General features: G+C 46.1%; 7 protein-coding genes across 7 annotated transcripts; all 7 read left to right on the top strand.

Annotated features, from left to right (window-relative positions):
• The first annotated feature begins 6,307 nt into the window (after positions 1 to 6,307).
• Positions 6,308 to 9,957, top strand: LOC142995054 (claudin-4-like). Its single transcript, XM_076145950.1, has 2 exons — positions 6,308 to 6,943; positions 8,867 to 9,957. The coding sequence occupies exons 1-2, from the start codon at positions 6,458 to 6,460 to the stop codon at positions 9,500 to 9,502; spliced, it is 1,122 nt and encodes a 373-aa protein (XP_076002065.1). The 5' UTR covers positions 6,308 to 6,457; the 3' UTR covers positions 9,503 to 9,957.
• A 108-nt stretch (positions 9,958 to 10,065) lies between these two features.
• On the top strand, positions 10,066 to 11,744 carry LOC142995053 (claudin-4-like). Its single transcript, XM_076145949.1, has one exon. It carries the CDS (start codon positions 10,585 to 10,587, stop codon positions 11,332 to 11,334), a length of 750 nt encoding a protein of 249 aa, XP_076002064.1. The 5' UTR covers positions 10,066 to 10,584; the 3' UTR covers positions 11,335 to 11,744.
• Positions 11,745 to 12,547: 803 nt separating this feature from the next.
• On the top strand, positions 12,548 to 13,696 carry LOC142995384 (claudin-4-like). Its single transcript, XM_076146405.1, has one exon. It carries the CDS (start codon positions 12,648 to 12,650, stop codon positions 13,278 to 13,280), a length of 633 nt encoding a protein of 210 aa, XP_076002520.1. The 5' UTR covers positions 12,548 to 12,647; the 3' UTR covers positions 13,281 to 13,696.
• Positions 13,697 to 15,486: 1,790 nt separating this feature from the next.
• LOC142995409 (claudin-4-like) lies at positions 15,487 to 16,393 on the top strand. The gene has a single exon (XM_076146442.1). It carries the CDS (start codon positions 15,585 to 15,587, stop codon positions 16,251 to 16,253), a length of 669 nt encoding a protein of 222 aa, XP_076002557.1. The 5' UTR covers positions 15,487 to 15,584; the 3' UTR covers positions 16,254 to 16,393.
• Positions 16,394 to 18,447: 2,054 nt separating this feature from the next.
• Positions 18,448 to 19,373, top strand: cldnj (claudin j). The gene has a single exon (XM_076146443.1). The coding sequence runs from the start codon at positions 18,448 to 18,450 to the stop codon at positions 19,090 to 19,092; it is 645 nt and encodes a 214-aa protein (XP_076002558.1). The 3' UTR covers positions 19,093 to 19,373.
• A 534-nt stretch (positions 19,374 to 19,907) lies between these two features.
• Positions 19,908 to 20,583, top strand: LOC142995221 (claudin-4-like). Its single transcript, XM_076146204.1, has one exon. The coding sequence runs from the start codon at positions 19,909 to 19,911 to the stop codon at positions 20,581 to 20,583; it is 675 nt and encodes a 224-aa protein (XP_076002319.1). The 5' UTR covers position 19,908.
• Positions 20,584 to 22,921: 2,338 nt separating this feature from the next.
• On the top strand, positions 22,922 to 24,532 carry LOC142995491 (claudin-4-like). The gene has a single exon (XM_076146588.1). The coding sequence runs from the start codon at positions 22,967 to 22,969 to the stop codon at positions 23,636 to 23,638; it is 672 nt and encodes a 223-aa protein (XP_076002703.1). The 5' UTR covers positions 22,922 to 22,966; the 3' UTR covers positions 23,639 to 24,532.
• Positions 24,533 to 24,618: the final 86 nt, after the last annotated feature.

The raw sequence follows: 24,618 nt of genomic DNA, 5'->3' as shown, positions 1-24,618 counted from the left end.
CTCCTCCTGTGGGATAGAAGGCCCTCTGTGTCGGCAGGCTCAACCCTCCTGAGATGAAGGCGATATCGGATCTCTTTGGCTCAAAGTCCTGCTTAAGACTGCTTAAGAGAGAGGAAGAGAGAGGGAGAAACTGATTCTACCTTCTTTATACAGCTAAGATGACTGAAGGTGGAGTCAGCTTAAGGTGGCATCATGTTTACATTCAAACTATATTATCTCAAACATTCAGGGGCGCCTGAGCATTTTGCAGCAATTTAGCAGGGGTCACATGTTAGACCCATGAGAAACCTGCAGGTGGCAGCTTTCAGAAAGAGTTAGACAATAGCAAGAAATGTGAGATAGAAGTCGTGCAGGGTGTCGCTGTCTTCAGTCCAGATCTGATTCATAACAGAAACCTTCTATGGACTCATTTCTGAATAAAAAACGTTATAGTCTACTCTAGATTTTAGTATCGGTGGCATGTGTCAACCTTGAAGCAAAATGCTGCGTCACGCTCTGAATGAGATCTATGTGCAGCTAAGGGAGCAACAATGAGCCGCCTTGTTTCCTGCCTCAGTCAGCGCCATAATCCCTCCCAGGAGACAGAAAATACAGGTCAGCAGGCCTCATCCTCACTCTGCACGTCCGCCCAGGTGTATACTGTATAGATATAAGTTAGTTTAATGCCGTTAGAGTGGAATATTCCCTCAGTCAGCATAAACAGGTGAGCCGTCTGGATCCCCGTGGGAGCTGAGGCCAGGAGTCAAACCATAACTACAGAGCAGAGGTGTAATAGCAGGGCAGCAGGTAACTGATCCCCTCAGTAAATACCCCCTTTGTATCTGCTCATTATACGGGCACCTCAGAGGACACACACACACACACCGGGCACACACACTCAGCCTGACAGAAAAGCACTAAAGCACCTCAGTGACAGTGATGTGATGTATTTGATTCTAATACTACTTTTAAAAGATACACTGCTAAGTTTCCTTGCAGTCAATACTCTTGATTGATTGATTGATCAAGTTATACTTACACTTACTAACACACATGACGTATCAAACCCCCATGTATTGCCTTGATCTCATCTTGTGCCATGTAAGCGTCCTGACTGATGACAGTGGGAGCGTCTCCTTTGATGAACGGAGCTGTCAGGGTTCACTGATCTGTGTCACTGCAGGATTGCTTTCATCAGCAGAGGTCACATGGGGTCAGCAGTCAGGATGAGCAGGATGTTGTCCTTTGATTAATACACAATACACACTAAGCTTGACTTTTAGAAACTTTTATTATTTGTTTTGTGTGTGAAGTCCAGGCTCATTGATCAGAGATGGAGCTGTGTTGTCGGTGTGTAGAGCTGTAGTTATATGTTGTACAGACAGGGGGCGTCATCAGTGTGTCTCTTCATTGTGTAGTAGTCTGTCTCAGTCGTTCTTGCATGTAGCGCTTTATAATGTATCTTGATTGTAGCTAATAATGGAATCTGAGGCTTTATGACGCAGAAAGGATGCAGAGCTGCCTTCTGACTCTTTCAGATTATTCTTGGCCTTCAGTGCCTCATTCCAGGGCTGCGCCGTATCAGGAAGTGTCTCCATGGAAACTCTTGTTTTGAGGGAGGTAACTTCTTATGCCTGGGAACAAAAACAGTGCAGTTCTGGGATCAAATCTGACCTTATTAACAGATTGTGTTCAGTGAAACTCGTCTATCAGGTGCAGACAGACGGTGCCTCTGCAGGCCTGAGGTCATTTATTACCCACAATGCTTCACTGGGCCTGCCGGATCTTCCACTACACACTTTTCACCCACTATGACTTTATACTAAGAACATGTTCTTGTTCTGTTCACAAGTGAAGATGTGCATCTGATACTGTGTGTGTGTGTGTGTGTGTGTGTGTGTGTGTGTGTGTGTGTGTGTGTGTGTAAAGTCTTTGAGACTAATTTAAAAGTTGCCAGATCCACACGTATATTTGAAATCTGGCAACACAGTGGGCTTGATGCAGACAAGTGTGTGTTCACTTTTCTGTTTCCATCTCCATGCTGCTCCCTCCTCAGGTGTTGGTCATTACTGCCAGGCTGGTGCCTCCTAGTGGCCGGTCGGGGTTCCTGCATGAAGAGGCCTCGGGGGCAGATGGAACGCAGGCTGACTTTTAAAAGCAGAACCATAATTTCCTGCGGCTCATGAGCTCGATATTTCATAATTAACTGCTGGTTTATGCAGTTTGTTAATGATTTGGCGTAGCTGCTTGTCTCATGCTGCACGGAAGCTCTGCATAAACTGGACCAGTGTACAGAGAGAACCATTTGTTCTTATGGACCACGATTTAAGGCCTTTCTCCCCTTTATTATCATTTATACACATTTTTTTAAAGAATCATCCTGAGACTCATCTTCACCTCACTGTAATCTTCTAGACCTTTGATATTTACTTATATTTTAATTACACTGTTACATAGTGTTTCAACTATTACTTGATGGACAGAAAAACATTTATTTAGTTATTTACATTTTCAATAAAAGAAGAAGAAAGAAATCTCTTATCTCCACTTTTGTAGATTCAACCTTTTCACTTTTTCTTTTAAAGTGTTTGTAAGTGTTAATGTGGTGTGTAGGTGGTCGTGTGTGTGTGTGTGTGTGAAAGACCTTGTACCTGTCAGTCACATGTGTTCAGTCTAAAGTGTTTCATGCTCTAATCAGTGAAAGTATCAGTCTCATATGTTGCTCTTCCTTCTCACACATCATTGAGTCACACGATCGTTTCTGAATACAAGTTCATTCTTGATCGTGTGCATGTTAATTACACACGGCAGGCGTTTATTGTTGTGTTTCAATCCCCGCCGAGCTTATTCAGGGAGGGGACTGTGTTTACGGCAGCTGCAGGTGTGTGATTAGTTTGGCACAGGTCCACGTGTTCACCTGTCATGGGAGCAGGAGCCGGTCAGGCCGGTTCTCCGGTGAGCTGCAGGTTTGTTGTTACTTCACAGATCCAATAATGACACGCTGACACTTGCCTGCTGGGAAGTGTGTGTACGTGTGTATGCGTGTGTGGTGTGGGAGAGAGAGAGCGAGAGACTGTGTGTCCCTGTTTAACTCCACCCTAACCCCCCCACCCCCCACCACCACACACACACACAGACACACATGAACACACACACACAGTTACATATTGAAACATCTTTTCACTAATCAGAAATATTCAAGGACCAAAGCTCTTGTAGGGTAGATGGAAGTTTATTTCTTGTTGCGTGTTAAATGTTTGTGTGTCCATATATGTGTGTGTGTGTTTGTCACCTCGTCTTCCTCACCTGGCGTACCTCCTTAAATAATCAACCTGTGTTCAGCCAACAGCAGCACTAAGTCACATTCACACACAGAGCCTCTGTGTCTCCTTCATGTCTGTACTCGACCAAACATGGTCGAGTACAGTGTGAAACTTTTTCCTAAAGTCCCTGTGAGGCCCCTGAAGACGTCACATTCCTGCTCCCGTCATGCGATGGCGTGTTGTCGCTGAACACGCGTGACTCACTCATGATCCCTCACGGGGACTTACACAGACGCGCTTCAATTACCCACTGAAACTGTGACAGTGTCGGAACAATGGCCTCGGGGCTCGAGGTGATGACATCACAGGTCAAATACAGACCCTGTCCACCCACACACACACACACACCAACTTTTTTTTAGAACTCCAACCCGAAACTAAGGATTCTCATTACATCACTTAATCTATAACACAGCCCGGTGTTACATGGTAACCAAGTAAAATAGCAACCATGGCAACCGTTCCGTATTTAGCATCAGTCCCTTGACTCTCAGTGTTAGAAACTTCAAACGGCCTCATTGGTTGTTTTCCGTTGCTCCACTGTTTTGGTTGTTTTGATGAATGCTGTGCTCCAAACATGAGCGTGCCAAAGTGCATTGTGGGAATCGAAACATTCTGAACCCCCTCGTCTCCCTCACTGAGATAAAGCAGGGACTAACGGCATCTTCATCATCAAGTGTTCCTTTGTCTGCCCGTCAGCTCAGGTGTGTTCCTGAGCCTTGAGTAAGAGGAAGACCAAGAGGAAGTCAAATAGATCTCTCACAATGATGATTTACAGAACAGGCTGCCTTAACTCTGCTCATATTTCTGTTTTGCATGTCAAGCAACCGGTTTAACGGTCGTTCCTGTGAGGTCTGGACCTGCCCTCCGCCTGCTTGCCCTCACTTGCCTCCTCTGGGCCCTGCAGCCTTTTCTCATGGCTGCCTGAGTCGAGTCGTGCACCTGTTGATGCCAAATCGCAAGTTGCTGCTCACTAAGACGGAGCTGCAAGCAAGGTGTGAAGTGAACACACAGATTTAAACCTGATCGTCTTCATTTAAGTATAGGATCTAGTCTTTCCTTTGATTGGGTGTAGCTTTGATTTCCCACTTAGAGCTGAACAGAATCAATAAATAAAATACTTCAAACAATTATGGAGAAAATAGCAAAATAGAAAAATTCCAGAAAAACATGGATTCAGGAAGAAATAATAAAATAAAAAATAAAAATAAAAAAATAGAAACTTCTGCTATTTATTATAAAACATTCTCTATCTCATGTCACCTGATCTGATTGAGGAGTTTCTTCTTATACAGGGATCAGATTAAGAACGTCGATTCAACAATCTTAAATCAGACGAATATCTGATCTGATCTCATGAAGCCATGTTGGTGATTTGTAGGTATTTGATTGAATTTGCCGACCTTTTCCCTTTAATTGAATCTCTGTAAGAATGAAGACATTTGATAGTTCCTCTGAGGCCTGTCAGGGACATGCAGACGTGGACTAATCTCAGCCCTGAAACCATCTCTCCTCAGAGTCTTAATTGTCCAAATTCCTCCCTGCCTACCTGTGTGTGTGTGTGGAACCCAATCTCCATATCCAGGCCGCAGTGGCTTTAATGATCCTAGCCTGGGTAAAATAGGGGCATTATAGTCCTAAAGGCACTTTTGGCTCGTAAACACTGCCTCCATTCATTTCTCTACATCTGATTCTCTTTCTAGCTCTCTGTGCCCGCTCTCACCGGTCCCTCTTTTCTTTTTTTTCTGCATCAGCCCTAACAACTGGAGGCACTTTGCGTGGTGTTTGCCGTGGCCCCAGCATCTCCCTGATGCCTTGTCACCGCTGTGGAAAAGTGCTCATAAGTGTTGATAAACCAAGTGGGACCCCTGGACCTCGGAGTTGCACTCGTCTCTCAAACTGAAGCAAAAGGCTGCGGCTCTTCAACCTTCACGCTTCTGACATCACGTCACTGCAAGGTCAGCTCTCCTCTCTGTGTTTGTTTGACTCGTACGCTCTTTTACCTGCTGCCTTCCTGTATGAAGTGATGTTTCATGAGTTCCCCGGGATTGACTTGATTAGTTTTTGCTACAAATGAAGGTGCTCATTTGAAGGGGGATGACTGTTGGGTGATCTCAGCAGTTTGTTGTTAGTCATCATTTCATCATTCTGAACTGGACTCTCAGCATGAATATGTCTTTAATTTGAAATGAGTAGGCATGAATTTAGCAGAAAATGGGCATTCTTATCGAATTTACAAAACTATTATGTAATTATTCGGACACTAAGAAAATCTCTAAGCTGGGTCTGATTGAATGAAGCAATCTTACAGCGTTTGTACACTAATGTTTGACCTCTCAGATCACAGTCAGGCTGGTGATTGGGTTTACTAGTTCATGCATCGTTAGTTACTATGGATACAAGCGCCTGACCACCACTTGATTTTTCAGGCTGAAACTGTGTGATACTGAATCATAAAACCGATGATATATTGTAATATTGTAGTATATGTTTACAAAATAACCTCACATAACTGCTATGTTTCACCTCAAAGTTCACTCTTAATGATTTGTGACTAACAGCCGCAGTATTGAGGAGTGAGGGAGAGTAAAGTCTTTATATTCAAAGCAGAAGAGCTCAATCATCGAAAAGGTCATAACGTACAGCGTCAGAGGACACGTTCTGACAAGAAACGCCATTATCTTATTACAGAATCCTGGAGACAGAAGGGACTAATGTGGTGTCCTTAAAGCTAAAAACCAAAAAAGCACAACAAACACCCAATCAAAGTATAATTCAGCAGGTGTGGCTGACGGTGTGGCCTTAAGTCGCCCAAACTGAGCTGAATGCCTGTGAGTCAGCGCCTGGTAAAAAACGACACAAAACCTGATACCATGACAAATGCCCTCGGGTGGGAGTGGGGAGTGGTGGTGATCACGTCACAGAAAGTTTGTGACAGTGTGTGTGTGTGTGTGTGTGTGTGTGTGTGTGTGTGTGTGTGTGTGTGTGTGTGTGTCTTGTACATGTGTGTCAAGTCCCTCCCAAGTAAAGTGTATAAAAGAGGTGCTGCAAACTTCTCCAAACATTTACTCCTGGTGAATCTTTCAAGCAACACTCATTTCCAGATACGTAACTTTTGGACTTTCTTTGGACGACTGCAAGAACCTTTAGGAGTCATGGTGACAGCGTGCTTGCAGATGACGGGCATGGCCCTCTGCATTATTGGCTGGATCGGGACCATCGTGGTCTGCGCCATTCCCCAGTGGAGGGTGACGGCCTTCATCGGCCAGAGCATTGTCACGGCCCAGACCACCTGGGAGGGAATCTGGATGACCTGTGTGGTGCAGAGCACGGGCCAGATGCAGTGTAAGGTGTACGACTCCATGCTGGCTCTGAGCAGCGACCTCCAGGCCGCCCGCGCCCTCACCATCGTCTCCATCCTGGTCGGAATCGTCGGCGTCCTCCTCGCCGTGGCAGGGGGGAAGTGTACCAACTGCATCGAGGACGAGTCCACCAAAGCCAAAGTGGGTGTGGCGTCCGGTGTGGTCTTCATCATCGCTGGTGTTCTGTGCCTCATCCCCGTGTGCTGGACGGCAAACAATGTCATTAAGAATTTCTACAACCCATTGTTGCCAGGCTCCAGGAAGATGGAGCTAGGAGCGGCTCTCTTCATTGGCTGGGGGGCCTCCGGCCTCCTCATCCTGGGTGGTGGACTCCTTTGCTCCAACTGCCCCCCAAAGGATAACTACTCCGCTGCCAAATACACCAACAACCGATCTGAACCCAGGGGATACGTCTGAGGAGGGGAGAAGCATGTGAGGAGGAAGAGAGACTGAGAGAGACTTTAAATGCTCGCTGGTCCACGGAATTGATTGTTTCACATAAAGAGGATTTAGATGCGATGGTGATTGTGTTCTTGCATTTTGGTTTGATGCTTTGGCTGAGCTTTACCACCTTAAGACTCTTCAGGCTCATCAGTGCTGAGGTGCTGAGGTGAACCACACCCAAGCAACGCGGCCAGATCGGTGATCAGTGGGATTGAAAGAAACACGACTTATATGCATTTAACACGATACATTGTAGTTTCTTTTTGCACTTGCTTTTGCTTTGAAACATTTCATTTAAACCTTTTTACGTGATTTACTTATAACATGCCAACATGGTGACTGTCTGAACGTGTAAATAAAGAGTTCTTACCAACTATCATAATGTTTTGTATGTTCCTTTGGCATTTTAGGGTGGAAAATTGGAAATGGTTGAATCAAAGATGAGGCGTGGCTCGCATCTCCAAACATCAAATATAATAATGGATATGTCATAATAATCATTGTATTGACTGTTTATTGCTCTTTACTTCCTCACACACACATCTTCATTTGACTGTTTGACTAACTAGCAGACACATTCCAAAAAACAAAACAAAACAGACTGAACTTCTTTGTATGAATAATGAATAAGTCATAATTGAACTATAGAATATATTTCTAAATTTTGTTCTAAATTTAGAACTCAAATCTAAATCTAAATAACAAAGAACCCAGATCATAGTTTTTATCTGTATGAATGTTGGGATGTATGCAGATTTTCTTAAATTAAATATACAATTCAAATAAACTTAACTTAACATTGAAATATTGTTGTAGTTTAAAGCAAACAAAGCCTCTTTGTTTTGTCAGTAGAGGAGAACTCTGCCGAGCTCTCAGACTTGTTCAGTGTCCTCTCAGCTCTTCACCTGTGAAACACTGCCCCCTACAGTAAACAGCGACGTAGCACAGGCTGTGTTTCTCTGTTTTGACTTTTTATATCAGGTGTGAAAACACAACATGTTGTTCCGGAGTCCTGACACTCACACACAAAAATGGAATGCAGCCCTAGTCGATGTTAGTAGATACACATGACGACAAATCTCCTGTAAGGAAGTTAACACTCTGAATGAGTGTATCAGTGTGAGTGTATCAGTGTGAGTGCATCAGCTCTGTTTACCCACAACACAATAGTTTCATCCAGGTTTCCAGGTTAGAGAGACTTTAGTCTCTATGCTAAAGTAGTAAGTAGTTATCCATAACACATTGCTTAGGAGTTACACTCTGTGATTCAAATGTTAACAAAAAAGTCACCAGCAACAAAAAAAGCCAAATACGGTTAACTTTAACTCCCAAAGTGACAAGACACAAAAAGTAGACCTGGTGATGTTTCATGTCAGTCAGCTGATAAACACAACATTCTGATTATTCAAAGTCAAACCCAACTCTTGATGATGTTATTTTCCTTCAGTATTGTCTAAAACACAATTTGTTGAATTGGATCATGAAAGGTTGAAGTAGGAAGGAGGCAGGTTCTGACCTTGAAGCTTTGCATGGATGGCATGTCAGCACTGCTAAAGGTCACCGGGTCTCTGTTTGTGTGCAAACACTTTGGAGCCAATCGGAACAGAGGACTGTGGTTTCACATACCCTCATGTCTGACTGACTACTTCTCACAGCAAAAAGCTATAAATACTGGCCAACACCATCACACTCATCTTTCCTCTGTCTGGACTATACCAGAGTTTGATGTGAGTGTGTGTGAGGGACGAAGCAGGCAAGATGGTCTCTCAGGGGATTCAGATCTTTGGCATCTCGATGGCTCTGATCGGCTGGTTCATGGTCATCGTGGTCTGCGCCTTGCCCATGTGGAAGGTCACAGCTTTTGTGGGAGCCAACATCATCACGGCTCAGACCATCTGGCAGGGCATGTGGATGAACTGTGTGGTTCAGAGCACAGGCCAGATGCAGTGCAAGGTGTACGACTCCATGCTGGCCCTGCCTCAGGACCTCCAGGCGGCTCGCGCCATGATCATCATCTCCATTCTGACTGGGATATTTGGAGTGTTCTTGTCCGTTGCTGGTGGGAAATGCACTAATTGCATCGAGGACGAGAGATCCAAGGCAAAGGCTTGCATCATGGCTGGAATTCTGTTCATTCTGTCAGGAATGCTGTGTCTTATTCCAGTCTCCTGGTCTGCCAACACCATCATCAGAAACTTCTACAACCCCATGCAGATTGCACCCCAGAAATACGAGTTGGGAGCGGCCCTGTACATCGGCTGGGCAGCTGCTGGAATGCTGCTGCTGGGAGGGGGGCTGCTGTGCTGGAACTGCCCCCCTAAACACGAGCAGCCTCACTACAGACCCAAGTTCACACCTGTGAGGTCCAGCGTCACGTCCAGAGAATATGTCTGAATGCGTCCTGCTCCAAACGCCGACCGAGCAACATAGGAATTAACTCTTACACTGCCATATTTTGCTTTACAGTATACCCAGGACCTTTACCTTATTTCTTATAAACAGCACTCCAGCTCCTCTTAGCTTCTTTTGAAACACTGCTCACTGCGTTATGACATCATCCTCCCTGTTCTGTAAGCACAGTCCATTTGGATCACAGCAGGGGGGGCAACAGGATAAACAATTGGACGTCCAAACATTGTAATGAAATTGCGAAAAATATATATATTTTCAATTGTAATGCGGTGACAACATTAAACAAAAGCACAAGATGGTTCAACAATAAGGTCCCACTTCCTGTCCAGTGTGTTTAACCGTCAAAGTAACAAACTGTGTGTGCGCATTATTATGTTGTTCAAAAGATGAGATATTCATGGTGATTTCAATAAACGTGTGTTTTTCCTTTGGTGTCACTTTGTAGTCCCGGTGTTTCTGTACTCAGATCAGATTCAGAGTCTTCAGGCTGGATGTTGCTCTCACTTCACATCAGAGTCCTGCTCCCTCAGCTGCCACACGCTTTTTCTCCCTCAATTATTTGTTGATGTGGAGCGTGTTTGTTGGTGAAGCATTTGCGTGTGTGTGAGTGTGTGTGTGGGAGTGTCTACAGTAAAACGATCTTCAGGTCAGCTGCTGAGTAAAGAACCACCGTCTGTTTGTGAATGAGAGAGCTGGGGGCTGTTTGGGTCGTTTGGTCATCGCTCCAATCTGGTTTCAGAGCCTTTGACACTGCGGTAGAAACACTGTTTTACATTTGAAAGAGTGTGTGTGTGTGTGTGTGTGTGTGTGTGTGTGTGCGTGTGTGTGTGTGGGTGCACTGTTTAAAAGAGGCTGCCACTCCTCCTTCTCAGCCTCTCGGCATTTGTCGTCTGACAAATGTTGTTCAACCAGAAGAACTCACCTGACGACACCTCACATCCTCCGCCTCCTTCTTCGCATTTTTTGACAAACAACAGGCGAGAGATCTCCGTGTCGTTGTAACAGCACGACGGTCCACAGATCCAGAGCCACCCGCTGAAACACTCCTCTCTCTGCTCTTCGCCATGGGGAGGATTGGAAAGGAAATAGCAGGTCAGGTCATCAGCTTCATCGGCCTGATCGGCGTGTCGGTGACCTGTGGGATCCCCATGTGGAGAGTCACCTCGTACATCGGAGCCAACATCGTGTCAGGACAGATAGTGTGGGACGGCCTGTGGATGAACTGTGTGATGCAGAGCACCGGTCAGATGCAGTGCCAGCTGAATGAATCCCTCTTGACACTCAGCAGGGACCTGCAGGCCGCTCGAGCTCTGGTCATCATCGCTCTGGTCTTTGGCTTCATCGGCTTCATCGTCACCTTCATCGGAGCTAAATGCACCAGCTGCCTTAAGAACGACTCATCCAAAGCCATGGTGGTGATCATCGGCGGCTGTCTCATCATCGCCTGTGCTGTCCTGGACCTCATCCCCGTGTGCTGGTCAGCCGCCATCACCATCACAGACTTCCAGAACCCCCTCACCGTGGCGACGCAGAGGAGGGAGATCGGAGCCTCCATCTACATCGGCTGGGGCTCTGCTGCTCTACTCCTGGTGGGAGGCATCATGCTGACCACATCCTGCCCTCCACAGAGGCCCATGTATGGATATCCAGGCTACGGACCGCCACCGGGTTACCCCTATGCGGGGCCAGGGGTCGCCCCGGCAACCTACGGCCCAGTGTACGCCCCGCCGCCCAGCCAGACCTACTCAGGGTCCTACATCCCCAACAAACAGTACGCTCCCCCGACCTCGTACTCTGCTCGGCAATTCATCTGACCACGTGAAATGGACAGAATGAGGACCTTACTCACACACACACACACACACACACACACACACACACACACACACACACACACACTCTTGTTTCTGTTTGTTTTGTATTCCAGTCAAGCAATCACTGTGACTTCTGGTTCTTCTGAATTTCTCCCTGGATTGCGATTGATTGATTGATTGATTGTATTTAGTTTAAATTTCATGTAAAAACTTTGGAAAGAGAAGGAAACTGTGTCACATGTGTGTGTGTGTGTGTGATGTGATATGAAGGTTGTACTGCTTAATGAGGAAGTTTGAGTTGATGTATTTATTTTCAGATCACGCAGAACGGAAGGAATGTTTCCATAGTGATGATTTGTGATGTATGTTGTCTGTAGATATCTGAATAAATGTGTTTATACTATGCAGAAGTGTTTGCGATGTTGGTTTTTCTGAACACGTTAGAGCTCAAATGAGAAAGAGAAAGAGAGAGAGAGAGAGAGAGAGAGAGAGAGAGAGAGAGAGAGAGAGAGAGAGAGAGAGAGAGAGAGGAGGGGTGTTGCTTTTGACAAGAAAGTACTCTGTGTGTGTGGGGGGGGGGGGGGGGGGTGTATGGGTGTGGTGTGAATGGGTGTGGGGGGTGTGTGTTGGGGGGGGGGAGGGGGTGGCTAGGTGTGTGTGTGGGGGGAAGACTTTGTTTGCTCTTCATGCAAACAAAGTCCTCATAAAATGTGTTCTGCTCCTCATCAATCCTTTCATCTTCATCACTTATCAGTGATTTCACTTCAAATTCCACCAGAAAGCTCTCACCAAAATACAGCTCATCAATCAACCGATGATTATAATCAAAGTGAGCCATTTCCATCCGTTGGAACTGCTTTGGCGTTTGTTTTATTAATGATCTAATCAACTTCATGCGTAAGGCAGAGAGGAAGGTGAACATCCGGTGATACTGCTGCTGCATATCTAAACCTGAAACCAGTGATGGACCTGAGCTGCCCAATCAGAAGTGCCCAATCAGAAGTGGGTCACTGGTGCAGCATTGTTCCAAAGGGGAATTTACGGCCTCCTTCCTGCCTCATCTACATAATGTTGTTTGCTCATCGAAACCCCTGCCTATCAACTTACAAATAATGTGAAGAATCTGGTCAGGCCGGAATATTGGCCTTTGCACTGGTTTCACGGCAGTTGACTCCACCTTCAATCACAGACGCCCTTAAAAACACAAGACAATGCCCCTGTGTCTTTATTCACCTTTGCAACCACGCTGAGCTCATCTGCTCCCGCATTCTCCTCATTTCCGTCTCTACCACTGACCTAAACCGGACTTCATCATGGTGTCCATGGGACGACAGATGCTGGGCTTTGTCCTGGCCATCATCGGCTTCCTCGGGACCATCATCGTGTGCGCCCTGCCCATGTGGAAAGTCACTGCCTTCATCGGAGCCAACATTGTGACGGCGCAGGTCATCTGGGAGGGCCTGTGGATGAACTGTGTGATGCAGAGCACGGGTCAGATGCAGTGTAAGATCTACGACTCTCTGCTGGCTCTGCCCCAGGACCTGCAGGCTGCCAGGGCTCTGGTGGTCATCGCCATCATCGTGGCTGCCTTAGGCGTCCTCCTGGGCATCGCCGGGGGCAAGTGCACTAACTTCGTTGAGAACCAGAACTCCAAAGCCAGGGTAGCCATCGCCGCTGGGATTGTCTTCATCTGTGCCGGCGTCCTGGTCCTCATCCCAGTCTGCTGGTCCGCCAACACCATCATCAGGGATTTCTACAACCCCATCCTGACCAACGCTCAGAGGAGGGAGCTGGGAGCTGCGCTCTACATCGGCTGGGGCACCGCCGGACTGCTCATCCTGGGCGGCGCTCTCCTGTGCAGCTCCTGCCCGCAGAAGTCAGAGAACGAATACCCAGTCAAGTACGCCGGGGCCAGATCTGGAGCCACAAGCCGGGCCTACGTCTGAGATCCTTCTTACCCTCTGCTGAAAAACACTGTGCCAGTTTTTGCTTTAGTAAACCTCCTTGGCTGTCTCAGGGCCACATATTGGTGAAGTTGTGTGGCGCACAGTAAGAGAGAGGAGACTTTACTGAAGACGATCCTCCAGCTGCTCCACGTCTGGACTGGACTTTAGCGTTAAGCTCGTATCAAACATGTTTCCCTCTGAATGTTAAGAAAGTTTAAGCTGCACTCGATGGATGTACTGTATATTATCAAGATGAACTCTGGATGGAGATTTGTACATTGTGATTGATTGATTGTGAATGTATTGTAAAAAAAAAAAAGCTAAGCTAAACACGTTGTTGTTCAATTGCAATATTGTACAAATGCTTTTGTTTACCAATGATATTGATTTATAATAAAACATTTATTTGATTGATATGTCTGTCGTCTAACTGTGGTTTATCTGTTTAAATACAGAGCAGGTAAGAAATTTATAGTTTTGCTTTAAATGATGAGGAGCATCAACACTTTTTCATTTATTGAATCTTGGATTAAGTTAATTTAATAAATAGGACTTTGAAATGCTTTACATAAAACGATCCAAGGCTGAGCAGAGCAGACAGATAGTTACTGATGAGGGAATGTGTGTGAGCTGCAGTGTTCTGGTCCCTGCTCTGCTTACCGGAACCACAAAGGAGGAGAAAACAGGGCAGAAACTCAAAGATGCTCTGCAGTGAACTGTGTATGTAGATAAGTACAACCGGTTCAACTGGTTTGGCTGCGTTGAGTGCCAGTCAGTGCCTTTAATACAACAGGCCACAGTTTCATTGTTTCACCTTTGTTACATCATGTTTTCAATTGTTTGTCCATTTGTAAACAAGATTGAGAATGAGAAGAAAGTTATGAACCGATCCTCCTGAATCTGGAAGGCCAGGAAGAACTGGATCGAGATGCAGGACTCAGCTGACGTAAACATTGTCGGATCAGTTAGATTATTTTTTCAAAAACAATCTGAGTGTCCAAACCCAAAGGTGATGGTCCACTAGCTGTGATCTGGTGCTGATCCAGATCTGGGTCTGTGTTCAGATTGATGCATTTTTCCCTTTGGATCAATAAATTGGACTTAATCCAGATGATTTGCCTTTACAAATAGCTCATAAACTATTGATAACACAGATGTGGTGATGAATTGTGGAGGGGTGATGTCACCGTCACTGGCTCAGGCCTCCTAATGTCACAGATAGAAAATTAAAAACATCGAACAAATAGTTATAAATCCAAATATTCAATAAACATATAATCCAGAATCACTGTAGTCAGGGCTCTAATCCTGGAGACAAACAGTCAGCGTGAACACACCCAGCTCAGATGATTCATCTTGTTCAGTATCACATTCCACCATCAGAAATAGAATCCACCTCAACCTGTTATGCTTCAGAGCATTTGTGTTCCACTTCAATGTGGTCAAATGTGTCAAAGCAGTCAGGTGGGTCATCAACATGAAATCAAGGTGCTGCAGGTAATAATGACTCATTTATGGAGTGTTTACATGTGGTGTATGGACGGTAACACAACACCTGAAATGACAATAGGAGGGAAAACTAAACTAAAGATCTAAATGGGCAAGGGGAAATAAACAGGAACTTCAATCAAATATGTGATTTGTGTTTTTCCAAGCCCTTATCGACTGGTTATTCCCTCCTTTAAAATGTTTAAAACTAATAATCTTATCCACAAACACATTTTCCATAACATTAGAAGCCCAGTGCTAAATCAGAGAGCTGAGAAGAAAACAAAGTTTCACTGTTTTAACATCTCAAACACATGACTTCTATTGCGCTTTGACACGTTTGAATGTATAGATCACACCCACTAGACACACACACACACATCACTCAACATATACACCCGTTGACAAATCTCTGCTCGCCCTGTGACAGCGTATTGACGTACAGCGGCGACTCTTTCCCTTTATTTGTGTGTCAACATTGTTGCTGCGTATCTGCCAGTCAAACTCTTCCCTCCACATTGGGGCTCAAGCGTCTCAGTTGAACAAGTTTGCGTGTGTTTTTCACACACATCTTCTCCTATGTTTGAGTTGTGAACCAAACTGCATGTAACACAACCCCATCCTCCATCCAGAAAGCTTCCATTGTCAACGCACACAAAGAATCCTGCACGGCTGGTATTCGCTGCCAAGGCCTCTGAAGTGTCCTTAATAGGCTGCGCTGCATTGAACGCCTCCCATTGTTCATCTTCCTCAGACGCACGTAAAGAACCGATCAGTGTGCAATATTCTCTCAGAGCCGGTCAGACACAGAGGACGATGGGTTCCATGGGGATGCAGATGGCGGGCGGCGTCCTGGCCCTGCTCGGCTGGATCGGGGTGATCATCGTCTGCGCCGCGCCCATGTGGCGGGTCACAGCGTTCATTGGCAGCACCATAGTGACGGCCCAGACCATGTGGGAGGGCCTGTGGATGAACTGCGTGGTCCAGAGTACAGGTCAGATGCAGTGTAAGGTCTACGACTCCATGCTGGCCCTGAGCAGTGACCTCCAGGCCGCCCGAGCCTTGATGGTGGTGTCCATCATCACGGGCATCCTGGGGGTGGTGATCCTCTTCGTCAGTGGGAAATGCACCAACTTCATCACAGAGGACAGAGCCAAGGCCAGGGCCATAGTGGCAGCAGGTGTGATGCTCATCATCAGCGGGTTCCTGTGCCTCATCGCCGTCTCCTGGACCGCCAGCGCCATCATCAGGGACTTCTACAACCCTCTGGTGATAGAGGCTCAGAAACGAGAGCTGGGCGCCTCGCTGTACATCGGCTGGGGGGCCGGGGCCATGCTGATCATTGGCGGGGGACTTCTGTGCGCCAACTGCCCCAAAAAGGAGCACGAGGCTCCATCTGTGAAGTACCTCCTCAACAAATCCTCGGCAGGACTGGACAAGCTGGACTCAGTACGATCTGTGACTCCTTCAAAGACTTACATCTGACATTATCAAGGGGACACATGGACGGGACCACCAGCTGCTGGGTTTGGACTCTTTTGGACTCGGTCTTTTGCTTTAACATGGCTGCTTGTAATATGAAGAGAGACTATAAGAAAGGACGCACACACACACACACACGCATATGAAGGAAACTTGCACTCACGCACTACAAGAGAATCACACTTTGTATCAAGGCACTGTTTGATTGTTTGGTTAAGGTTGTGATTGCCAATTATTGTGTACATACAGAACGCTAGCTTAGTTTACATTATAGAGACTCTGTGTTCGATGTGTTTGGGAAAAATTGGTGATACCATTTTTGAAATGTAAAGCTTCCCTTTGTAATTGCACTTTTCATCGTTTTGTTCTTGGAATTGTTTTATTTTTTCACAATAAAAGACTTTGTAACGTGACCCCCCCCCTCACCTCCCTCCCCCACGCCCCCTCATTCATTTTGTTTATATTGGTTTAAAAAATGCCCCTGTGTTTAAAGCAAACACTGTGAGAACCTGTTTGCCGGCTTCTTCACGCAGAGATAAGGAACATACTGGTGACTCAGGGACTCAGAATCTTGTTGGATGATCACTTAGTTTCATTGTTCCTCAGAGTGAAACTGGAACAAAGCAAAACAACAAAGCAATTATTTACAAAATAAAATTCTGTTTTGTTACAAGTGTGAATTAAAAAACTATTTGTAATGAAATCGCCTCATAATTTATTGCTGAATTCCTCTTAAGATGTGTGAGTGAATGTTGTTTTGCTTTGTGTCAGCAAGAAACTGTGAGGCTCAACTTACTGAGCTGGAACAGGAAACGTGATCTAGCACTCTCATAACTCTCATTATAATTATAAAAGAAGTAGTTTTGATAAAATACTTACAGAAAAAAAAAGATCCTCAAAATCCCTTAATGATCTTAATGATGAACCCCTTAAAACTAAGTGTAAAGCCTCAGATGTCCCTTAATGTAAGACATGAGGAGCCAGGCATCTTAAATAAGCATCACATGGTTATTACACCTCTTAATTAATATAAGAACAGACTTAAGAGAAAAACAACATGTATGTCTCCTTAGATTTAGGGTGTATGGATAAGGGCCTTTGTGAGTGTAATGGAGAAAGTATGAAAATTACTTAAAAGACTTTAAATGGAGCAGAAACAGCAGCTGGGGCAAATAATTCTGCTTTTCTGAGTCCTAACTGAGGCTTTAATGGAACAATTACAAAAACACTTAAACATAGAGTGCTTCAGGATTCAGCTCCATCAATGTTTTGTACATTTCTTCCCGCCTCTCGTCTGCAGTGATCCATTGCTTATCTGTGCTGAGATCAAACTGTCTGTCAGTGTGTGTTCCGTGTGTGTTCTGTCTCTGGTGGCACACTGCTGCCTGGTGGCTTCTTGCCTCCATGGCGCCGCTGCGACCGGATCAGATAAAACTGGAACAATGACAAACGCGGTCGGAATGCGTTTTCGCAGCCGCATTCTGGACCTTTGCATCTCTAACACAAGGGTGGACTTCAGCTCAGTGACGAGCGGTGGGAGGAAGCTGTGGGTGCACTTCCTGCTCTCTCGGCTCGTGCTCGTGCTCGTTGTCGGTAGAGGAGAAATGTGGTCGATGTTTGGACTCATATTGTCATACAATACTCATACATGTTTGGCCTAGTCTCCTGGATCAGTCAGGTCCATTAGAAAGATATGATTTATTCACCTTTACTTGCCAGACATCTTCTTCTTCTCCTACAGTGGACTTCAGACAATCTCATATACAATGAGAGACACACTGATGTCATTTTGTCATGAGGACTTTTTGACACTAATGCCAGAACTAAAGGCTTTTATGGTTTGTTAAATGTTATTGTGTGTTTATGTGTGTGTGTGGTGTGTGGTGTGTTTGAGTTCCTGTGGTTTGATATTAAGTACGACTGATTATTTTTCTTTTCAATGCTATTTTCTTTTAAGTATATTTATACTTCATCTGATTCTGTTTTCAATATAAATATTTAGCAGAAAAAGGAATGTATTTTCATAAAAACACTCCATGTCTCTGATCTGATTACATAGAGCTCCTCCAGCTGCTCTGTATGTGTATCTGCTCTGTGACCCAGTTTGTGGGGTTCCTGCTGTGTTCTTATAGTGACCTTCCTCCTCTCACTTCCTGTTTCCAGGCTCTGATCGTGTGCAGAGCCCTAACCCTAACCCATGGCTCTGCAGGAGCTGGGCATCAGTCTGTCCATGATGGGCGTGGCTGGGACCATCCTGATCTGCGCTCTGCCCATGTGGAAGGTGACGGCCTTCATCGGCACCAGCCTGGTGGTCATGCAGGTGTTCTGGGAGGGCCTGTGGATGACCTGTGTCAGCGAGTACACGGGTCAGATGCAGTGTAAGCTCTATGACGCCCTGATGGACCTGGCTCCAGACCTGCAGGCGGCCCGCGGCCTCATCTGCATCGGCATGGTCCTGGGGTGTCTGGGATTCCTCGTCTTCCTCCTGGGCGCACGCTGCACCAACTGCCTAAGCCACCCGCGGATGAAGGCGCGAGTGGTGTTGAGCTCCGGGGCCATTTTCTGCACGGCGGCGCTCACCACCGTGGTCGCCGTCGCCTGGACGGCAAACTCCATCATCGCTGACTTCCACAACCCGCGCGTCCCCGAGGTGCTGAAGAGGGAGCTTGGGGCGGCTATCTATATCGGATTCGTGACCTCTGGGCTGCTGTTCTGCGGGGGAGCCATCCTGTGCACCAGCTGCCCGCCGCAGAGGGCCAGGCTCCGGTCCAGGCTCCGGTCCAGTGGCTACACGCTGGCCACGCCCACACACAGCAGCTACGCCATTAAGAACTATGTGTGACGCGAAGGCAAACACATCAGGCCAGATGTTTGAGCGCTGAAGAGTCAGCTCAGTGGATCTGCCAGTGGCGTTGGGTGTGGCGCTCTCTGGTGGCAGCAATGTTCCTCAGACGAGTGAACACAGTGTGACATCATGTGAGCGCTCCGTGTAAGCCATGTCAGTGTGAGTCAGTCTGTTAAATGACACAATGTTACACAATGACCTTTGACCTCCACATGATGTTAAATTGGGCTATAGTGATTTAGCTCTGTGATTATTTTACCATTATAACAAAAGTTGCAACCCAGAATTGATTGCATTGTAATCAGGTTACACACACGATGTAATAAAAACCTCCAAATGTGAACCTGGACTTCTCTTCTTTGTAGCCAAGAAATCAAAGCTACTCATGTCACCTTTACACTGTTTGGTTCATTGAAACACAATTCTGATTTGCTGCTCACATGCGGCAAAGATCAGAGCTGCATAGCGACCGTGTAACCAGGGAAAGAGCATGGAATCTCATATTTACAGAGCAGATCTCAACCACACAGATATTCATGATGTTTGTCATATTTGATTGATGTGTCCCGCCGCTCTGCGCTCATTTACATGTGACTGTGATCATTTCTATATGGTATGTGCTCTCTGGTTGCCTTCTGGTTCTCAGACCTCCAGGATCTATTCCTCATTTCTCGGCAGACGTGCCGAAGAGATAATTGATAGATGTGTTTACAGTGTGGAGGTCAGAAACAATCTGTCAGAGCTGCAGTCAGAGTGAAGTATCTGAGTTGGGAAGAAGTCAGCAATTATATAAAAGCTTGTCGAGGAGGAGTCATGGATCGGCGGCTGGAGCTCGCTGGCCTGGGTCTGGCCATGGTCGGCTGGTTCTGTTGCATCCTGACCCGCTGCGTGGCTCTCTGGAAGGTCAGCGGCACCCTGGACAACTCCACGGCCACGCTTCCTGCCTACTGGGATGGGGCCTTGCTGGAATGGGATCACTGGGATCTGAACCACGATCTCCTGTCTCTATCTGGAAGTTTTCGGACTTGGAGAACTCTCATCGAGGCGGCCATCGGAGTCGGAGCTTTTGCGGTGGTGATGGGAGCGGTGGGGGCCGTGTGGTTCCCTCAGAGGGGCCAGGTCAAAGTGGCTTCTGGGACTGTCTTTGTTTTGGCTGGGTTACTGCTGCTGGTTCCCATTGCCTGGACTTGTCATCACACCAGTCAGCCACTGGAAGGTGCTGTGCTGCTGCGGAGGGACTGGGGCCCGGCGCTGTTCTTAGGATGGATCGCCATTGTCTTGATGGTGCTAGGAGGGGGGGTTCTCATGACCCGATGCCCCAATTCTGCAAGTCAAGGGCAGCAGAATGAGGGGACGACCCCGAAAATGGAGGAGAGGGCTCCCAATTCTGCGAGTCAAAGGCAGCAGAATGAGAAGAGAATGGAGGAGAGGGCTCGTAACCCGATGAGCGGGGTCTACACAGGCTGGAATGAAGGAGAGTTTGACTGAGTGTGTGAATGATTATTAGAAAACCATTATGTATGAAACAGCTGTGGACAGAGCGTGTGTGTGTGTGTGTGTGTGTGTGTGTGTGTGTGTGTGTGTGTGTGTGTGTTTCCTGGGTCATGGTGCACTGGTTTATCTGTGGACAAAAGCACTTTTAACAAAACAGCTTATGCTTTTATTTACTTGAAAGTGTGTTAGATGTTTAAATCACACTTGTAACTGTGTTTGATTCATTCATCTGAGCACTAACTGTAGATCACACAGCTGTTTGATGGATTCAGCTCATCTGATTATTGATTGCAGTCACATAGCACAAGAAAATCAATATTAAAATCATTTCTGATGTCATATATGAAACTTCTCCAGGTGTCTACAGATCAATGAAACTGTAGTAAAAGGTGTTTTCTCATTGTAACATAAATTGTGGTGATATTACAGCTGTCTCCTGGTGTGATAGCTCAAGATCCATCTGAAAAACAAGATTACAGAATAAAACTTTACAGATGATTCATGTTTCTCTACACAAATGAAGTGAAAGTGTTCATATATGGACATGAGTGAGGGTCAGACCTCCAGACCGTCAGACCTTCACCTCCTTCCAAACAGATGAAAAAGGTTTGAACTGGCTTGTCAGGCTCAGATGATGACATCATATTAGCTGAGGAGGATTTCTATGATACTGGAACAGAATCTCTCTTAGCCATGTCAGTAGAAGTTTGTCGTTTTGGAAAGAAAATGAATTGCAGCTCTTGTTTCTGAGATAGTTTCTTTATTAGGATCAGAACTCGTCAACATTGAGCACTTTGCACTCACAAAGGTAAAGTTTAAAGGACAAACATCTTGTTTTCACATATTTTTTACATTCAGTGACTGAAGGGACCGTTTAACTCAGAGGAGCTGCATGTCACACACACAGCATGAGAGCCACATGTTCCCACATCGGATGATTGACTCCTGACTCTATCTTCCCAAATCAGTCTGTATACACAAAACCTGTTTGTTAGTTGTTTGTCAGTGACTGGATCCCCTCAGATCGTCTGATTTTAGAGGCTAAATGTGTTCTCATCTCAGAGACAGAGGAGCTGCTGAGGCAACTTTAACTCATGAGTTGCTGAGCCGTGAATGTGACATAAGTACAGATCATAGATTTCTTTATTGTGCTCTTTGGAGGCTGTAAATGAGGCAGAGTCTGGATCTGATCCCGATGTTTTGCTTTGATAAAACTTCTAACATAATTCAACCAGACAAAGTTGTAATAAGAGTTCAGTCAAACCATCCAAAGTCGCCACAAAAACAAAATAGAGATGTTCAATATTTATTTGGTTTAAGAGCAAACTCACTCATTATTACAAGATATAAATTAGTGTGAGTCAAACACAAGAGATTTGAATTTGGAGCCTGATTAGTGTTTCACACAGAACCAGATTAAAGTTGAATGATGTCATTGTTTCTGAAGAATCCTGCTGAAGGTTCAGAGGCATAAAGACCTGCATGTTTGATCGAGGTGTCCCGCCGCTCTGCGCTCATTGGTATTTACACGGGACTGAGATCATTTTTATTTATCTACATATCTACATTGGGAGATGCTGTTCGGCCTTGGCAGAGGTATGTGCTCTCTGGTTGCCTTCTGGTTCTCAGACAGGTTCTACCGGAGCTCCAGGATCTATTCCTCATTTCTCGACAGACGCGTCGAAGGGTTAATTGATAGATGTGTTTACAGTGTGGAGGTAAACAATCTGTCAGAGCTGCAGACAGAGTGAAGTACGCTGCTCCTGTTCAACTGCAGCTCAGAGACTAGCGGGGTATGAGTCACGAAGAAGTCAGCAAATATGTAAAAGCCTGTGTTGTGTTGTGTTGTGTTGTGATTCCTATCCTGACTTCCAAGTTAACATTTTAGCGTTTGAATGAAGGTGTGACCGTCACCGCCAGCTGTGACCTCGTGTTGTGAGGACACACACACACACACACACATGCTACATCAGTAGCGACTTGTGTCTCTTTAAATGAAGTCTTCTCTCAGAGACACGAGTCAGCTGCAGACAAATCAGAGCACCACAGAGGAGCTTTGTGTTCACAGAGAAAGGGAATGTTTTGAAACCATGGCAGAGCAAACAGAGGGATTTCCCTCCTCCACCCAGTCCCAGCGCTCACTCCTCTCTTCTTGTGAATACCACAGAACTGGTTCTCCCTTCAGCAGGCTGGCCAAACAGCCATTCAGGCACACACACAGACACACACACGCACACACACACACACACACAGATTCACTCCCTATCTCACACATGCACACACAGGTTAAAACAACACCCCGCCCCTCTGCACTGCTCTGTTCCCGGCTGTCTCTGGTGGTGAGGCAGAGCGGAGGAGGAGCAGGCCGGCAGGAGTCATGGATCGGCGGCTGGAGCTAGCTGGCCTGGGTCTGGCCATGGTCGGCTGGTTCTGTTGCATCCTGACCCGCTGCGTGGCTCTCTGGAAGGTCAGCGGCACCCTGGACAACTCCACGGCCACGCTTCCTGCCTACTGGGATGGGGTGTGGCTGGAATGGGATCACTGGGATCTGAACCACGATGGAAGCCTGCACTGCTCTTTCTACCAGTCTCTCCTGTCTCTGTCTGGAAGTTTTCGGACTTGGAGAACTCTCATCGTGGCGGCCATCGGGGTCGGGGCTTTTGCGGTGGCAATGGGAGCGGTGGGGGCCGTGTGGTTCCCTCAGAGGGGCCAGGTCAAAGTGGCTTCTGGGACTGTCTTTGTTTTGGCTGGGTTACTGCTGCTGGTTCCCATTGCCTGGACTTGTCATCACACCAGTCAGCCACTGGAAGGTGCTGTGCTGCTGCGCAGAGACTGGGGCCCGGCGCTGTTCTTAGGATGGATCGCCATTGTCTTGATGGTGCTAGGAGGGGGGGTTCTCATGACCCGATGCCCCAATTCTGGGAGTCAAGGGCAGCAGAATGAGGGGATGTACCCGCAAATGGGGGAGGGGGCTCATGACCCGCTGAGCCTGATCCACAGGACTACACTCACTAACAGCCAGTATGGACGCAGATCAGAGGCTATGTGAGAGGGTTCAGGAGTGTTTGACTGTGAGTGTGTAAATGATTATTAGAAAACCGTTATGTGTGAAACAGCTGTGGACAGAGCGTGTGTGGGTGGGTGTGTGTGTGTTTCCTGGGTCATGGTGCACTGGTTTATCCGTGGACAAAAGCACTTTTAACAAAACTGTTTATGCTTTTATTAACTTGAATGTGTGGTTGATGTTTAAATCACACTTAGGCCTTTTAACTGTGTTTCATTCATTCATCTGAGCACTTACTGTAGATCACACAGCTGTTTGGTGGATTCAGCTCATCTGTTCATTGATCGGTGTCACATTTCACAGAGTTTAAAAACAATATTAAAATAATTTCTGATGTCATATATGAAACTTCTCCAGGTGTCTACAGATCAATGAAACTGTAGTAAAAGGTGTTTTCTCATTGTAACATAAATTGTGGTGATATTACAGCTGTCTCCTGGTGTGATAGCTCAAGATTCATCTGAAAAACAAGATTACAGAATAAAACTTTACAAATAATTCATGTTTCTCTACACAAATGAAGTGAAAGTGTTTATATATGGACATGAGTGAGGGTCAGACCTCCAGACCGTCAGACCTTCACCTCCTTCCAAACAGATAAAAAAGGTTTGAACTGGCTTGTCAGGCTCAGATGATGACATCATATTAGCTGAGGAGGATTTCTATGATACTGGAACAGAATCTCTCTTAGCCATGTCAGTAGAAGTTTGTCGTTTTGGAAAGAAAATGAATTGCAGCTCTTGTTTCTGAGATAGTTTCTTTATTAGGATCAGAACTCGTCAACATTGAGCACTTTGCGCTCACAAAGGTAAAGTTTAAAGGACAAACATCTTGTTTTCACATATTTTTACATTCAGTGACTGAAGGGACCGTTTAACTCAGAGGAGCTGCATGTCACACACACAGCATGAGAGCCACGTGTTCCCACATCGGATGATTGACTCCTGACTCTATCTTCCCAAATC

This window comes from Genypterus blacodes, unplaced genomic scaffold (genome assembly GCF_046128005.1).
Source record: "Genypterus blacodes isolate CSIRO-AG114 ecotype Tasmania unplaced genomic scaffold, CSIRO-AGI_Gbla_v1 ptg000032l_1, whole genome shotgun sequence".
Classification (NCBI taxonomy): domain Eukaryota; kingdom Metazoa; phylum Chordata; class Actinopteri; order Ophidiiformes; family Ophidiidae; genus Genypterus; species Genypterus blacodes.
This window is presented reverse-complemented; position numbering and strand designations above follow the sequence as displayed.